The sequence below is a fragment of the Amblyomma mixtum genome, chromosome 3 (genome assembly GCF_055824585.1).
Source record: "Amblyomma mixtum isolate Tamu chromosome 3, ASM5582458v1, whole genome shotgun sequence".
In the NCBI taxonomy this organism is placed as follows: Eukaryota; Metazoa; Arthropoda; class Arachnida; order Ixodida; family Ixodidae; genus Amblyomma; species Amblyomma mixtum.
Genome location: NC_143014.1, coordinates 156,701,424 through 156,719,993, shown reverse-complemented (window position 1 = coordinate 156,719,993; position 18,570 = coordinate 156,701,424). Strand labels below are relative to the sequence as shown.

General features: G+C 45.8%; 1 protein-coding gene across 1 annotated transcript in view; it reads right to left on the bottom strand.

Annotated features, from left to right (window-relative positions):
• Positions 1-321: 321 nt before the first annotated feature.
• The window catches only part of LOC149352467 (dual specificity mitogen-activated protein kinase kinase 7-like), a 31,946-nt gene continuing 13,697 nt past the window's right edge, over positions 322-18,570 (bottom strand). Inside the window, exons 5-10 of the mRNA XM_089581644.1 lie at positions 14,200-14,400; positions 8,894-9,046; positions 6,035-6,115; positions 5,797-5,939; positions 5,631-5,676; positions 322-3,127 (exon numbers count right to left, since the gene is read on the bottom strand). Coding sequence (XP_089437770.1) covers positions 3,035-3,127; positions 5,631-5,676; positions 5,797-5,939; positions 6,035-6,115; positions 8,894-9,046; positions 14,200-14,400 — 717 coding nt within the window. The 3' untranslated portion in view covers positions 322-3,034. The remainder of the gene's footprint in view (positions 3,128-5,630; positions 5,677-5,796; positions 5,940-6,034; positions 6,116-8,893; positions 9,047-14,199; positions 14,401-18,570) is intronic.

Here is an 18,570-nt window from a genome sequence, read left to right as displayed (position 1 = left end):
CGCTCGCCCAAGCGAGGACAGCGGCGTCCGCGGCGCTTTTTGTAATGGAAGTAATGGATGCTTGTGCCCCACGATAAAACTTCCGAAGTGGACAGCGATGCAGCGGTTTGCGCTCCCATTCCTAGTTAAGGCCGATTCACACGACGGACCGTTCGCCCACGGCCCGCGCACTACGTGTTCATGCGTCAGCACATTTAGAGGCGCTCTGCCGGCCGCGGCCTCTCATGGCCAGCAGCGCGCCTCTAAATGTGCTGACGCATGAACACGTAGTGCGCGGGCCGCGGGCGAACGGTCCGTCGTGTGAATCGGCCTTTACGCGGACGTGTTGCAGAGCGTCGACAACATCCGGCGCTTTGCTTGCGCGCGCGACGATGTTGGCGACCTACTGCCGGACGTGGCAGCCCTTGAAAGAAAGTTGATGCGCCGAGGTTGGGCAAAGGTGCAAAAAAAAAAAATTACCGATTTTTTTGAAACGGTAATAAAGATTTTTTTACAAATCTGTTTCAAAGAAATGCTGGGTTTTGTCTTTTTTAATCTGATTGGCGTACTTGCCGCGGGCTTGAAGCCGGTCAAAAGTTTTCCGCGCAAGGCCGAGCGCCACTGGCCGCATTCTTTGATTTTCGATTATACGACACCCGGATTATACGACGGTTTCGCGCGGTCCCCTGAACGTCGTATAATCGAGGTTCCACTGTACTTTGCTCTGTGCATGAAGTTTCCCAGCCGAATTTGGCACGCAGAGCATAATTTAGTGAAAAAGCAACATTCATTTGACTGTCAGCCATGCACTAGCACTCGGCTGTTATGTTCCCGTGAGCCAGTCCCGCTCTGGCTTCCATTTAAACCCATGAAACACAAACTTGGCTGTTACATCACAACTGTGGCTGCATTTCCCGCATGATGCATCACGAATGTCGCCTCGTGATAGTGATTTACCTCATTCTAGAATATCAACTGTCTACATTTAGTGTGCGATGAACGGTGACTGCGCACTGACCAAAGCGGGACTCAATGCTCGATCGGCGCATGATCACCACCGTGTTCTAGAAGCTGCAGCCCTAACATTTGAATCAGAAACAGCATCATGACAAGAAATGGCCTGGCTCCTATGAATGGACTGGTAAGCAAACAAAGTGACAGGAGTTTCACTCTGTACAAACAATCCACTTTTCAGTGAATACTGCAAAAGTTTTGTAATATGTGGCACTTTCCAATTAATGCCTGGCATTAATAAGAAGTTCCTCGAAGTAAACTGTGCCATGCACCAGGTTGCTTTCAGAAGCATTTACAAGGAATAAATGCATGGAAACAAATTCCTAATGCAGAATATAAAGAACCTTTCCCCCGTGCAGCAACAACCTGCATCTAATCCTAGCAAGCATAAAAAATTAATGCACTGCAGACACTGCAAGAAGGCCCACTACAGTGTATTAAAATATAGCAGTGTTAAAAATTTGTAGAAGCTGCAAACAAGAGCATGAATAAAAAAAACTGAAGGGGACACCCAAACTCCACCTTAAGGGCATGACGTGATAGCGTTAATGGGTTAATGCCCATACAAGCGAAATTGGTCATTCTCTACTTAACATTCATAGATCACTGGGAGTCCTCATATGACTCCTGGCGCAGTGGTGCAGCGGTTAAGCAACGCGCCAATGCCTTGCGATGGCAGCTGCTGCCACCAGTGGGGCTTGTGCAACCAAGATTGTGCTTACCGAGCAGCAACCTCTCGCAACCAATCATTAATTGAACTGCTACCTGCCACGGCAGTCAGTTGGCTCATATTCCAGTGGGCAGGTTGTTACGATTCCACAAGGTAACGTGGCTTAGGTGGCCCACCTAGGTTGCTTCTCCGGCGATTTTTCTCACAACACTGCCGCCACTGGATTTTCTGCAGAACGGGAGCCCATCGTGCTACTGCGTTAAAACTAGGTGCGGCTCACCAAGCCAATGTCAAATTATAAGAACCACATTGCCAGCTCTCATTCATAACAGCAATGTTATCTAGTAGAGTTTGTGCAGCAATTATTTATTATGAAAGACCATAAAAAGTTATTTGCCCAATTAAAATATAGACCACCTTTGACTTGTCAAATGATACCACGAAATTTCATTGTCTGCTACCGAAAAAAGCCTCTCTTGCCTTCCAGCACTGCTGTCTTCCCCTCTGCTGAAGCAACAAAAACCCACCATGTGAACATAAGGCTCTTTGCCAGACTCTCAATGGCATGCAAAGCCCAAGTAGCACCCAAAGAGGTCTTATAATCGCTGCTGCTGCACAGTGAACTTATTTCTGGTCTTCAACCCTGAGTGCAGTTCTTAGTGGCCACCCATCTTTTCCGAGCCTCAAAGCAGGACAGGACACAGAAAAGAAGGAAAAGCAAGGTACTCAGTAATATCGCCATGGCACAGGAGCAGATGAACGCAGCCATGCTGCTCTTCCAAGCCACGCAGGGCTTATGGTAATAAAGCCCCTTATCCATGGAGTAAGGTACACAAGCAAGCAAGCAAGCATTCAACAATACATCTCATTAATGCAAGAGCAGGTAATTAAACCCAAATTTTAATCGTTCTTCTCAGTTCTCTTTGTCTTCATGCCAGCTAACATTTCCTCAAAGCATCACATGATGTACTGTGCCATGTAGCCATGAAGACTTATTAAAAGCTGGCACATATGTATTGCATTACACTGCAAGCACATCGCTATGCCTCATTGCTGGCATCTGGCAGGCAATATGACAATGTAGCATCACAAGCTCTCGCACTGCTCAGACATGTTGCCACCTGTATACCTTCCTCCATGGTGCAGCCCGATGACTGGGCTTCTACGACACGTGGGCTTGCCAACCACCCTTGTTGCTTGTCTGGAACAAGGCTCCATGCTCTAGCTCTGTGTTGCCCTGCCTGCTCGCGTGCACAAACAACACAGTGACATGTGGAGGCAAAGCCGCTGGGCGTTGGAAGCCGAACCAAGCGCTTGATTTGGCATCTGCTGGCTACTTCCATGAGGGTTGCATCAGCCACCACATTCCTCTCACTGGCCATCCTGGGAGCTGTCCATTACGCTGGCTAGCCAGGCAGCCACATCAACCTCTTTCCTCTCGTACCTCTTGATGAAAGGATGCTCCTGCAACAACACGAAAATATGGCTTATCGGGTAACCATTTAAAAAAAACACAGATTCACAGCTCTAGAATGTGTGCACATTACATATCTGCAAGGCTTGCAGATCAAAATAAAATTACATAGCTGGACCACAAGTGAAATGGACAGCCTCAAGGCGATCAAAAAAAAAAAAAATCTCTTTGTGGCAGCACAATTAGATATGCAACGTCATCACTTCTGCCATATCCGTGGCGTAAATGGCAGTTGCCCATTATTCAAAAAAGCAATGCTGTATATACTAGTGTAAGGGCTGCCCCCATATAAAGGCCACACCCCCAACTTGGCAGCCAGTAATTGTTTCATGGATGCATAATTTTGCCTGCATGGTACGTTCTGCTGGGAGCTAACTAACGATAACTACCTGCAACACTTGGTATGACTATGGATGCATCGTCCAGCACACTGGATTTCACCTAGAACCATGACCACACACACAATGCCTCAGCGCTGCCGATTTATCTTGAGCACTCAGCGTTCACACCGGAAAGGACAAAATGTTATGCTGCGCAAAGAATGTAATGAAGTGCACCCAAGCTAGCAGTGCATTTCCTAGCAGTGAAGTGCCACCCACCAGGCTCAGCACCACAGTAACGCACCATTCGCGTGCTTAGCATCGAAGCCACAGCAAAAGCGCTTTGAATCCAGTCACCTTTTATCTTATAAAGTAACCTTGTTACCAGTTTACCGTAACAAAACTCTCACATTAAAATGAATGTGTAAGTGATTTTAGCAAGGCCTTTGACAGTGAAGTGTGCGGACAAGCAGGCCAGGCAAAGGCCACCTCACACTGATGGCTGCGGGTCACATGCGTGGAGCACAGCTCTGCAGCATCGGCCAAGGCAATATTAACTACCATCAGTTGAGCACCGGATCTTTGGAGGATCTTAAAGGAGGATAAACACCTAATTTTGGTGGCAAGTTTTTTCCCCTACAGTGATGTGGAAGACACTACTACGCATGCATCACCTTGTGGTATTCGCTTACTATGGTTGAATAACTTATAATGGAATTTTTCTGTCATGCTGTTTCGGTTTCAACAACCAGAAGACGGTTGTTGCGTCACAGTGTGGTTATATGTCACGTGAGACATAGAAAAACTGCGATATTATTGCTGCTTCATCGTTTTAATTCACCATAGCGCGGAAGCCAGCCTTCCTCAAGAGCCGGAATGGCAATGAATATAGAAGCAGCCATTATACTGCAGTTCTTTCATGCCTCAAGTGACTTATAACCACTCTTTCTAGTCATCATTCGGCCGTTGAAACCAGAACAGCACGAGAAATAAATTTGATTATAGATTATTTAGTGCTCGTAAAAGAATACCATGGGGTAATCCTTGTATAATAATGCCTTATGCATCATTACAAAGAAGAAAACATGCACGCAAAAGTTAGGTGTCTACACTACTTTAACTTAGAATCATGAGGCATTTGCCAGTAAACTGATCTAGCAACCTGTTTGACTCCGGGCAGTTAATTTGTGCTGCTCATTGGATGCACACCCATCCGTACATTGCATTATGTATTTGAAGGATTTTCTGAGGCTGCACTAAAAGACAAAAAATGCGTGTTGCAACATAAAGGAGGACGTGTAATCCAGGCTCCACTGTAGTTGGAAAATTTTTAAGGAAAGAGCTGAAATGCAGCGGCAGTCACCCGTGTGGTGACTTCTCTGCAGTGGCCATGTGCAAAGAGGCGAAGCACCACCACCACCACCACCACCACCACCACCACCACCACCACCACCACCACCACCACCACCACCACCACCACCACCAACAACAACAACAACAACAACAGCTACAAAAGTAAAAACTGTGTGCTAGCACTCGAAAGAGCCGTTTTTGTGGGGTCGCAACATGTGGAGAAATGCTGAAGTTCATTTACATTCGAGCCGGCTGGGTCTGGGGAACGCAGCATAAAAAGCGAAAAAAAAGAAAAAAAAAGAAGAAACGCTGTGACAGTCAGCCGCTGCGGTGGCTTCTCACAGTACTTAGGTACAAAAGGGTGAAGCAATCGAAACTGACAAACAGATTTTGGTTATCTTCGCCATTGCCGTCGCCAGACAGCATGCGTTGCAAAGTTCCTTCCGCGCTAAAGACAGCACACAGACTGAATTCTGCAAGCACTAGAAGAGTAACTGTTCATATCTTGCGCCAAGAAATGCTAATCGACATTTTTATCTTTGTACCTCATTAAACAGTGACATTTTTCAAAATTAGGTGGTTTGGATCATACTTTTCCCCGGATTATATGTTTTTTCTCACAATTTTCTTAAAACACATCAACAACGTTTTACTCAATGCGGTACTTTTTTGCGATTGTTCAGTTACTTTTTGGCAGCTGTAACTGACCACTGCAGTTACATTTCAGACTAAGTAATTGTCAGCTGCTTCTTTTCTGTAATGTGTATATGACTGGTTAGAAGTGAACCTTACACATCATCACAGCCAACTAAATCCTCACCAGTAGTTTCTTGTACTTTGGCCTCTTGTTGTAGTCTTTTGTGAGGCTGAAAAGAAGACAAAAAGGGTGCCAGCAGACTGAGTGAAACTGGCAACAGCAAATTTGTGTAATGCATAATACGTGTAAGAATTGAAAAATGCAGTGGTTCCACACTCTGCCCACTCACCACTGTTTAACAAAGGAGCAGAACTCCGGGGAGAAAGTGCCGTCATCGGGCAGGGAAGGTGGTTCATCCTGAAGGACTCTACTTAGGACTTCAAAGTCTGTCTTGCAGTCCTGGTAAGGAAATTGGCCAGTCGCAAGCTCCACCTACAGTGCACAATCGGAAAACAATTTTACACAAACTGCAGATATGTGTCAACTGATGTTCTTGAATGCTATTCAAGACTTCATGTCAAGCTCACCATAGAAATGCCGAGACTCCACACATCAGCTCGAATGTCATAGTCAGGCTTTGTTGGATCTGGCGGATCAATTCGTTCAGGCTGGGAGAGAAAAAAAAGAAGATCCTTTATACTGAGAAGCAAGGAGACTGCTTCTAATACTGCACACTATTATTCTTACAACTAGCAATGGTGAAGATGCAGTGAAATACAGTTATCACAGCTACACCAAACAATGAAATACTGCCAAAAGGCAACAAGGAAAAATAGAAAACTCACATAACAGACAAAACCTAACATGTTCACTGCGCCCCGAATCACTGGTGGGTTACATCATTTATTCATGCTCTGCGGCCACGAATACTGAGTCATATGAAGAAGCTATGTGCCATACTTTATTGTGAGGCCCAAGGAGGATCTCACAACAAAATCTGTCTTATTTATGGCTTCATTGTGTAAGCCGGCATTCATGTCCGCATTGCACGAATAAATGGTTTGGTTTGGTTTGGTTTATGGGGTTTAACGTCCCAAAGCGACTAAGGCAATGAGAGACGCCGTAGCGGAGGGCTCCGGAAATTTCGACCACCAGGGGTTCTTTAACGTGCACTGACAGTGCACAGTACACGGACCTCTAGAATTTCTCCCCCAAAGAAATTCTAGCCGCTGCGGCCGGGATCGAACCTGCGTCTTTTGGGTCAGCAGCCGAGCACCATAACCGCTGAGCCACCGCGGCGGCGCACGAATAAATAGCAAGACCCACCAGCAACCCACAATGCAGCGAATGTGTTAAGTTCAAAGGAAATGAAGTCCCTGGGAAAATATGAAACCAAAACAGAATAATGATAAAATAGAAGCCTGGTAACATGGAGACTTATTAAATAATGGCCAATAAATGCAACTGTTCAATGCATAGCAAAAAAAAAAGGCATTTGTTTGTTACACGTGCACTCAAAAGAAGCCATTTAATCTCTAGTGCAGATAAGTATATAACAGTCGACAACAGATTTTTCTAATTCTCTGTGCTCCGTTTCATACATCAAGTGCAATGGTGTCAAAGCCAGTTATCTTGTTTGCGTTGCCTACATCCGTGATCAAAAGTAGTCTGTTCCTCTTGGGGTGTGAAAAATAATAAATGCTTTGCCTGCAGGCTTATTACATAAATTTGTCATGAGCTGGATTAAATGCGCTCTCATTGCTGACAACACGCTGTCACTTCCTAGTGCCATAGACCACAAGGCCAGAAAACAAGCGCAGAGTAACACGTCTCCTTTTATGTTTTCATGCGAACTATTTCCGTACCTATTACATTGTTGTATCTGACGCATGAAACAGATTATAGGGAGTGTGAAAACGGCTGAAAAAGCGGGCAGTCCAAAAAATCAAATTTCACACAAAAAAAAAAATTTACTCATAACCAATCAGCCATGATGGCTCAGCGGTTAGGGCACTCGGCTACTGAGCTGGAGTTCCCGGGATCGAACCCGTCCTCGACATGCACATTTTGACGGAGGCGAAACGGAAAAGGAGCCCTAGCGCTGTGCGATGTCAGTGTACATTAAAGATCCCCAGGTGGTCTCTAGAGCCCTCCATGATGGCACCTCTTTCTTTTACTTCTTTCACTCCTGCCTTCCTCCTTTCCCTTACGGCACAGCTCGGGTGCCCATCGAGATGTGAGACAATTACTGCGCCATTTCCTTTCCTCAAAAACCAGTTTTCATTTTCAACTTATAACCAGTATGCCAGAAGAAGGGGTCAGTTGTTTTGTGCACATTCTGAAGCTCCTCATGACTAAATCTCACCGCATGTCGTATACACAGATGACGGGCAGAGACCACTTTCACGGCCTCAGCTTACGATGGTTGTGCTGCCTTCAGGCATGTCAGCGACAAATGCACGGGTTGGGTTGAAGTCTAGACGCTAAAGCTAACCTGTGGCTGCGCCCGCAGTACGAAGGGCCCAGAACGAGAAGCTTGGTGAAGATAGCAAAATGAGAAGAACCGACAAACGGCCAAAGCAAGCACTCTGTCGTTGTTGGCCTTCGTAATTAGGCCTAGTGACTAGAGCCAAAATCGGCATCGTAACCAGCGTACGGCACTGTGTGGTGGCTTGCGCATAATGACAGGCATCTTGTCTGTCATCGAATTACCAATTGTTGACTGTTTTACGACTGAAAAGTCTGAGTTACAGTACATTTAGCGCAGGTAGGTTGACCTCGCTTTGAAATGCATCACCATTCTCTTCCGTGCTCCCAGTCTCCGTAAAGCCGTACCGCCTCCCACGCGCGTCGCAGCTGCCTCTTCCCACAATAAGGACGAAACACGCGGTATAAGATGAGTTACATGAACTGTGACTACTGTTCAAGTTTGTGCGGCGGACAGCGTCCAATAATGGTACAAATTCGAAACCACGCGGCGCAATGTACCGACTTGCGGAGAATTTCAGCCCCACAATTTAAGAGGCTCCCTTTAAGTTTGAATTTCGTTTTGGAAAAATTTTTTATCTCCCTTGCAGTTTTAGGTTTATGGGGGTTTAACATCCCAAAGCGGCTCAGGCTATGAGGGACGCCATAGTGATGGGGTCCGGAAATTTCGACCAACTGGGGTTCTTTAACATGCACTGACATCATACAGTACATGGGCCTCTCTCCATCAAAATTCGGCCGCCGCAGACGGGATCGAACCTGCTTCTTTCGGGTCAGCAGCCGAGCGCCGTGACCACTGAGCCACCACGGCGGAACAGTCACCAGGTGCGCTGAAGTAGTTGAAACCGAAACTAATCAGGGTTTCCTACTCTTGGCCGAACTCTAAACAAGAAACCATGTGGGTACTAGCTCAGTGCTATATTACAGGGTCGGTTTGTGAAGCTTATTAGGACACTCACAGCCATGTATGCCGCACAGCCAGCCGAGCGTGTCCGCGCCTTGGAGTCCACAAGACGACCACTAATGCCAAAATCACAGAGCCGAACACGACCTTGCCGGTCAAGCAGCACGTTGGACGGCTTCACATCTCTGTGAATAAGATCGTGGCTTTCCTGCACCAAAGGCAACAAAGTCAAACATTAGCACTTTAAAACTACACTAAAACCGTATATTAACGATACCCAGATAGTTCAAACTGCCGGTGCAGACCCAGTCAAATGCCATGTAGGTCTATGGCATCAGACACATAATTCGGGTGCTCCTTGGTTTACACCAGCTAATTCAGACAGGTTTCCAAATGGGGGTGATGCTGAGATGTACAAATGACATGGTAAGCAGTCATCCCCAACATCCCTCATGAAGCTGAACTGCATGTTGCTCGTGCACCCCTAACATATTATTGTGCTCAATATGATTTGCAACATGGCTGAACTGAACCAGCTCAGGCTTCCGCTTTACAGTAAACAAATATAACTTCACACACGTCACCTAACTTGTAAAGATATTCAGTGTACTTTAATCCTTGCAATGACGGCTAACTGCATCAATTCCAGCATTTCTAGACTCGCATTGCTTCGAGAACTCAGCTCCTACTCCTTGTGCATTGAAACTCATGTCGTGTGCGATAGTACACGCAAATGGCACGCATGACGATGATCAAAGGGCCGCTGTCACTAGGACAAAGTAGTTCTGCTGCATACTTTCGTTTTCTCAGTTTTGACGCAAGCCCATGGCAACAACTGCTATCAGCCGTGCATCAGCCACCCAGCTAAGCCCAGCTGCATGCCGCTTTTAACGCTGAGTGGCGGGTCACTGTTTTTTTTTTTCTTCAGGAAGCATGCTGCCATTCTGGCAAATGCATTTCCCTCACTTCCATCTGCATAGTTTGTCTGCTCTGGAGAGAACCAAAACTCCACTTTTCTCACACGCTGTTTGCCGTTTGTCAAGTGAAGCCTCTGCTCATGCACTGCAGCCGCTGCTTGTGAGGTGGCTGCACAGCTACCGTGTCAAGTGAAGGAGGCAGCAGAAGCCACTAATACTATTTCAGAACTGTTTTACTTTAACATTTTCAACAAAGTGCAGCACACAGGAAAGTATTTCACCGAACCATGAAAAATAGTCATTGCTGTGCAGTTTTCATTTCAAATGCAGACAACCACTGCCCAGTTTTTCCCTGAATAAATTTACTATGATGCAGATGGTTTTTTACGGCAATTTCTAGGGACCCACTCGATAATTTGGTTGTTTCTTCCTGTCCCTTGAAATCCAAATTAATAACATACAGCTGTGTACCAAGTGGTACTACAGCTGTGGTGCAGCTAGCTGCTGTCTCTACGTTTACTTTATCACAAACAGTATTGAAAGTCAATGCGTGACTGCGATGTATCAGGGATGTCCATGAGACAATCTGTACACGGACTGTGAGCATACAAAATATTGCACTTAGGTCAAATATCGTCCTCTTACTTAGTTGCGGGTTTTATGCCCTAAAACAAATTTAGCTTAGTACTATGCAGTCACATTTTTAGCAGTGCTGCCAACCATGGGGAACTGGTACATTGTTCAGACTGGGCAACAGCCTCTGTGAACCCAGCTGTGCAGCACTGAAAAAAAAGTGGCTTCAAACTGCTTTCTGCAAACACCTGAACACCATACTGTCATCACAGCATCTGCACAAGAGAGACAAACATGTGCCTGAGCCAGCTCGCTGCTTCAATTCACTTGGCGAAGATATTCCATCTCAACCGAGGACGAATGGATTGTACTGCATTTACACAAACATAGTGCAAGTTCCTTTCTCAGTTCATTAGTATCAGATCACATCTCGCATTATATAAGGAACAAAGGTGGGAATATAACACATTTTTTTTTCGGTCGGTACCTCAAAATAACTACAGCGAGCTTCACCACCAGACTCATGAGCTGCTAGAACCCAACTTTTAGACAGCTTTGGGGCCGTGCGGCTTGCACAATCAAAGGAGTGGGTGGTTATGGACAGGCAGCATGAAACACGAAGCAGCATTTACTGTGTGCGAAATGTGTGCGTTAACGCGTTGGAGGCTTTCCTGCTCTTGATGGTACCATGCGCATTTCTGAAGTGCTGCCTCTTGAGTAATACCTACATTCGTCGTTTCCATATTTTTGCATGCCATCTGCAATCTTCCTTACATTCAGCTTGCCATTCAATCTTCCATACATTGCATGCCATCTGCATTGTCCCTTAGTCCCAGTGGCACATCTTGTCCGGAAGAACCATAGTGGGACATCCAATTTCTCTAATTTACCTCTTCGATCTATCACACAAGGAAAAAAGTGGTCATCATTTATTCTCAAAACGGCCTTTTTGCTTTCGCTCACACCCTGGCCACCGCACTCCCTCTCCACTGCTCTTCCCCTTGCCGGACCAATTAGCCAAGCGTGGTTATGTCTATTTACAGCCCTCCTGCACTGCGGTGCGTACTGGTGCTATTTACAAGTGCCCCAGTGCCACTGCAGTGCTCAACTGACTGGCTCTTTCCCCTTTGCTGACATCAAGTGCTGACTTCTCCTAGCCTACGTCAACAGCGGAGATGTGGCTGGTCAGATGGGCAAAATATGCAGCTGCTGACAGTGTGGTGCGGAAGGTGCAATACCTATCGAGGTGGCACTAATTGCAAGAAGAAAGGCGACGGGGCAACGCGAAATGGGTGATTTTGCACATCAGGTCGCGTCCCTTGACGTCGCGTTGCAACAGGGAGTGATCTGATGACGCTGCCCATGAGGAATGTGGAGCGGCGCTCGTGGTCACCACACTGTAGGGAGACAGACTGGGTCCCCTATAAGCTGAACAAGGTGCTACACGGACGAAGCAAACAGGCTGAGTAACAAGTGTCAACTACAACTTTATTCTCCCTGGCGCGGCACCGATGACGACGACAGCACCGCTACAGTATTAAATCCGGCCAGCAGATGTATTTTATCGCGAGAGCTCGATGTTCATTCGATACAAAGACAAGATCACTGAGATAACCGGTACTTATGAGCGATACTCTGAAAACTGATCACAAAATATATAAGGGTTACGAAGGGTCGGGACGCTGGCTGCAGCTCCTTAGGGCGTTGTCGTTGTTTGGTACACGTGCCCTCATCACACCAGCCTTTTCTTGACTTGCGAGCATGATTGAGGCCTCCGGCGGAACGCTCCCAAAGACTGACCACAGAGATATCTGGTATCAGGCAGTCGGGCAGTACTGTCGAGCGAAGTCGAGACGAGGCGCATCTTCTTACGGGGTAACACTCCTGCACATTTAATTCTTCACCTGATGCCAAGCGTTCATTGCGGCCTTTTGACCGGGTGGCCCTCTTCTTGGGCTTTTCTGGTCAAAAAAATTTGGGCTAAACTGGTTCCTCCATAGAGGAGGCAGCTGCCCCCACCTGCTCCCGTTCAATCTGCCCCTTATGTACAGCCCCCGTCAAAAGTATACAGCCCAAGGGGTCTGCTTCTAAACTGTTTAGCATGGCTCTCTAGCACATCAAGCAGTCTAAACCTTGGAAGGATTGAGGACATAAAGCCATTCCTCTTTCGAGGAGATAACGGTTGCTGAGGATCCATAACGAGGCATGCTGCAGGCCTCCCAAGCAAACCCCTTGGGCTGTATACTTTTGACGGGGGGGGGGGGGGGGGGGGGGGGGGGGGGTACATAATAGCTACCCTGATAATTACTGCAAAGCAATTATGGAACTTAAAAAAGCAGGAAACCATATTTCACTTTCCAGACTTACTGATTCTGGTGCTCCGCATGACAGGTAATAAAGCGGAAAAGTGCTAGAAAGCAAGCAAATGCTGCTTGCACGAGCACAAGTAGTTATAACAAGTATATTTTATATTGCACAAATTGAAATAAAATTTCGTGTTTTTGGGGCTGTGCATGCAAGGAGTGATCTGAACAGATTTAGAAAATATCAGCGCATAGACTGAGTGCTTATCACAGTGATGAAATGGGATCTATCAGTCAACATCTTTTGTTGAGATGCAATCACATTACGTTGTTAATTAGGTTCAGGAGCAGACAAGATCAGCCGGTCCGTTTTGCGTCATTGGCATTCTACAAATATATTTTAGGACTAAGGAAAAAATAAGAAAAGAAAAAAGAGAGTCCCAGCCCGTGCCACTGGGATGTAACTGTTTGGACTAGTCCGACATCAGTCGGACTAGTGCAAATAGTTTGAGGGTTCAAGGCTAGAGGGCACTGCCCCTGCTAGAGAAATGCACAATGTTGTGTGGTTGGTCTATGCAAGGACCCATCACAGGAATCCCGGGTGCCATGCCCTCCGACTGGTACATGGCGGTGTGCTGTGTGCCACATCCGCCGTGTGCCTCTTCCGCTGCGTGCGTGGTGCCTTTGCCGACATCTTTAAACTTAAGCGTAATGGACAACTCGGGCCACAGCCTCCTCCGGCAGTGGTGCGAACGCAGGGTCACATGTGCACAGTGCAGTCACATGACCGTACGCCACGCGAATGAGGTCTGAGAAATTGCAGCATCAAATGTGATGCATCTGAAAAATCTGTCAGCAACTTCTATATTTAAAATCAGCAGCATGTAAAGAATTGCATGGTAAGGACTTGAGACTATGATGCTTAGTGAACTTTGGCTTGCTGCTGTTTGAACAGTACCTAATGCATTTTGAAAGCTTGTTTTTATCTCAATCATTTGGATTGGTGAATTCTGCAAACCACGAATTTTGATGTGTGTTATTGAGCTCTGATGAACTGCTTTTTTTTTTTTACTACTAAATTATAAGTCGCAAACTATTCGCTTCGCTTCAAAACTATTCGCTTTGTATTCGCTTTGAACTGAAAATTCACCATTCACACATGCCTACTGGGAGCACCACGGAAAGCGTTAAGTAACTTCGGCGGCCTTTTATGGTGAAACCACAGAAGATATTAGACTCTGATCGTATCTGGGTGTGAAAATAAATAAATTAATTAATTGATTAATCAATCAGCTGCTTACTCGCAAAAGCTACGTTGAAGCAGAACCACCCCTAAAAATTGTTCATTTTGGGGGAAAATAGGTGCACTGCTTCATAGATTTGCAGACGGGGAATCAAATGCTTCATTGCGGCCAATATTTCATTGTAGCAGCATTTGTAGTAGTGGGGTTGGACTGTACCATCTTTTATCCAAATGCCGTGTCCTTCCGCATGGTCAGCTTGCATGAACTAGTCCATTTTCTGCCCTCTACAACAGCAGTAGATTCTTCACCCTACCCCTCCTATACCTTGAGATAATGAAGGGCCCGAAGCACTCCAAGCGCTGTTTTGCCAAGAATGTCTTCAGGCAGAGCACGTGGCCTGAGGCGCCTGAGCAGTTTGTCGAGGCAAGTTGCCATGAGCTCCATGCATATCCACACTTCACCTTCTGTCATCAAGTAGCCCAGGCACTGAACGATGTGTGGACAGTCTCGACAACGAAGGACCACCTGCACACACACACACACAAGAGGAGGCAATGAACACTGCTCAAATAACCTAAAATCAGACAGTCAAAATGCGCTTGAAATTAGCCACATAGAGTATAGATAAACATAGCCAAGCCTTAAAGGTGCACTAAAGAGGAATCTGAAATTGTCTTTTTACCACGAAAACTCGATCTACACTCTGTGAGCATTCCAAGAAACTTCAAATTATTGTCCTGTGCGGCCGATTTCCCTATCAAATCGAATTGAACGTCCCGGTTCCCACGTTTTTTTCCGAACTCACCTTCGAAAAGAGGAGGAGTGAGCCAACGTGTGGACATGAACTTGTGGGCGAGTTGGTCAGAAATGGTTCTTGTAAACCAGCGCACGAATACTTGAAAGAGCACGAATACTTGATATCCTAGACTACGTGCATCGACAAAGCTTTCGCACACTCAGAATGATTAGCCTGTGGAACCAGATGTCCTCTATATTTTTCTGTTTTTCTGCGATACCAGCGTGTACTTAAGCACTGATGTCCTGAATAAAACCATTCTGTTGATAGTTCAGCGCTGTGTTTTGTCCCTTCCTTGTTTGGCTTCGAGCCGTTGCGCTGGTTTACAAGAACAATGTGTGGAGTTGCTTTCAGCCAGTCACGTGGCAGCTTCGCTTTCGTAATTATTTTGTTTTTGAGGTTTCCGTGAATAAATAGTTTCAGCCGCAGACTACATAGCCACAAATTAGGCCTGCAGCAATAAAAATATGCGTGGACTCTTTGCTTTCGTCGATTGCTATGTACCACTTTGCCAATGGCAGAGTGCCAAGCCACCACGCAGCGGGCTGAAATGCACTCCATGTGTTGGCTGACTCCTCCTCTTTTCAAAGGTGACTTAAAAAGAAAAAAGGTGGGAGCCTGGACGTTTAATTTGATTTAATAAGAAAATTGGCCACACAGGACAATAATTCGAAGTTTCTTAGAATGCTTGGAGCGTGCAGATCGAGTTCCCGCGGTAAAAAGATGAGCTCAGAATCCTCTTCAGTGTACCTTCAATATGTCAGTCTACTGAAATTTATTGGCCACATGTTGCTTGCAGCAATCAAAAGCTCCTTAACGAACTGAATGTATGACAGCCTGTGGCACTAAGAAATAAACCAGAACATTTTAATAGGATTTTTTTTTCTTTTACGTGGAAATGTCCCTTCCCATCTGGCAGGTGCTGCAAACCACAACAAAGACACAATGGATATTGCCTGCCAACAAGGCACTGAGGAGCATAGCAATAACGAATACAGCTATCAGCGTCGAAATTGAGGCCAACTCACATATAACTACTTAAAAAAAAAAATTCTCCCTGGCAGCAGCTGTTGGCCAGCCATAAAGTAGTTTGTTGTCAATATAGCAAAGCTAGATATGTTCACCAGACGACTCGCCGCTCATCGGAAGTAGTTAATGTCTGCACGGACTAATCAGACGTGCTACTAGTACTACCAACTTCTGCAAGCCTCTTTTGACTCCCACAGGGCTCACATAGCAGGCAGTGGTGAGGATGGCGATAAAAGCAGTGTGCATCGTGTACACTAGAGAGCTTTAGAAAAGCATCTGCATGTTTAAGTACAGAAAAAGAAAGCATTTTTTGGAATGTTACACTATATGTCGCATCTGCACATGATGGCCTCAGTTGCCTATGTGCCATAAAACCCAACACAACACACATTTAGTATATCGCAGGCAAGCACAGACACAACAATAACTCATCATAGTGCCGCAATCAGGTTTTCATAGAGTGAACCCTTTTTGTCAACTAACCAATGTCTAATTAGGCCTAGGAGCTGCTGAACAGTCAAATCAAATAAAAAACAAGGCAAATTTATCGCTCGTCCATTATGCTATAGGAGAGATAACACGAAGTGAAAGCCCTACGAGCTATTTACATCAAGTGGGCACCCCAAAAAATGCAGTAAAACAACGATTTCACTCTGAAGAGGCCCCGCTTTAGAGCACATCGCCATGATGGCAATGCCTTTTTTTTTTTCTCGCATCTGGTGCAGCCCAGTGAAGGTGCACCGCAGTGCCTGCATATGCTAAACAGCGTTCGATGTTCAATTTCATCCCGTGTGGCTTGTCCTTTACTGGCACTGGCATCGCAGCTAAATGCATGGTGGCAGCGCTGCAGATTACCCGGCTATGCAGCTAGAAACATTGCTCCCCATAGGCGACACTGATTGCAGCAGCATTAGCATAGTGGCATATGTTGGTTGTTCAATTTGCTCTTTCCAAAACATTTCGAAAGGTGAAGAAAGCAGCTGAAACCACACAAAACATATCAAGTTATTGCAAAAACAAAGAATAAGGTGCTTAAATTTTATTTTAAAAAGTAACTATCCATATGATACTGGGTTAAAGGTAATATAATTCCCAGCATCGTAATCTGCCCACCAGTGAAGTCACAAAGTTTGAACAAAGCATGTCACCACAGCCGGTTCTCGCATCACCTTCTCTACCAACTTCATATATATATTCCTGACAAAATCACTAACTCTGGACCAGTTTCTACCCGACACGAGGCAAAATCTTGCAGAATAAGCCAAATTTGTTCACTTTCAGTAATGTGATCAGCCAAAGTCATTCAAGAGAATCTTTCGGAATAGCCAAAATGCTGTTTTGGAGCAGCGAAATGAGTGTTTGGAGCAGGTGTGTATCTCTACTATGATGTACCATATTTACTCGCATACTGAACCCATTCTCCATTTCTGTCACTGAGAATTTACTTTTTTTTTTCCCAAAAGCATTAGTGTTTCGTGCAGTCTGCAGCGCAGACCTTGGCAGCGCGCCAAGACGCCTCATGTCGATAGCATCATGGCATGTTTTATCTTTTGATGAGAGTTCCTGCAGGGCTGGCACGCTCCACAAACTTGGCAGGGCGCCGGCGGCTTGCTCAGCGTGCTATTGCATGCCGCATCGAAAAGGAGCATAACAGTTTAAACCAGAACCCTGTAAAACATCCTCTACACTGAAATAATATGGAGAAGGCAGGACCTTTAGACCCCCAAGCGATTTGGCAAGCTCAAGATCGGGAGTAGAAATGTACAACTCCTCTCACACCACATCTGACGCTCACGGAAAAAAACGCACACCTGACCTTCAGGGCTGGTGTTGTTCAGCATGTTCGCTTTATCTTGCCGCGATTGGCCAGTGCCATCCACTATCACAAATTCGTCGGATCGCGTTGTGATACAGCAAGCACCTTTCAAAGCCAAAGATGCTAAACACCGGTGACACGAACATAGCTGACCGCATGCTTTGGTTGGATGATGGATGGCTGGATGGACGGACAGACGTGTATGATATGAAATTTCGAGTTACAAAAAAAGTCTGAAGAAGCTTTTTTTTTTTTTCGTGCAATAACCCTCCCCCCAAATTAACTCTTCTGAAAGAAAAAAAAAAAGCGGGTTACTTGGCGAGTAAGTACGGCATATACTTATTTAGTGCGTGCGCGTGTATCATACTGGTATGCTGAAAAACAATAACATTATGCATACACCTTCTGGTTCGTGGTGTCTTTTTCTGAACTATACATTATATACAGTCGACGACCAAAAATTCAGACTTCTTCATGGCACCGCGACATAGCCCATAGAGCCAATGTATAAGAGCCCCTGAAATTTCGGGTGCACAGCAACTGACAGCTCGTTTTTTTCAGACCTTGTTCGCACTCCCCGCCAATACCCAAGCCACCACAGGAGATCAAAAACTTGATTAAACAGAACGAAATTCAAGCAAAAAGGTTTGGTTTGGTTTGGTTTATGGGGTTTAACATCCCAAAGCGACTAAGGCTATGAGAGACGCCGCAGTGGAGGGCTCCGGAAATTTCGACCACCTGGGGTTCTTTAAAGTGCACTGACATCGCACAGTACACGGGCCTCTAGAATTCAAGCAAAAAGGGTGAGAGTCCCCGCGAGTCAGCACACTGCGACCATGTGGTTCCGAATAAGCACCGTTCTTGGACATTGCCGCTGCACAAACTTGAACAGTAGTCAAAGTTCGCGGAACTTTAACTACTGATTATCCTGATGAGGATAATCACTACAAAAAACAAATATGGTCTACCTCCCACTATGAACCTTTTACCAGTAGTGCAATGCTCTAACTGACAGCAGGCAAACAGCCTGCCAGGCCAATCCAGCTACATACCT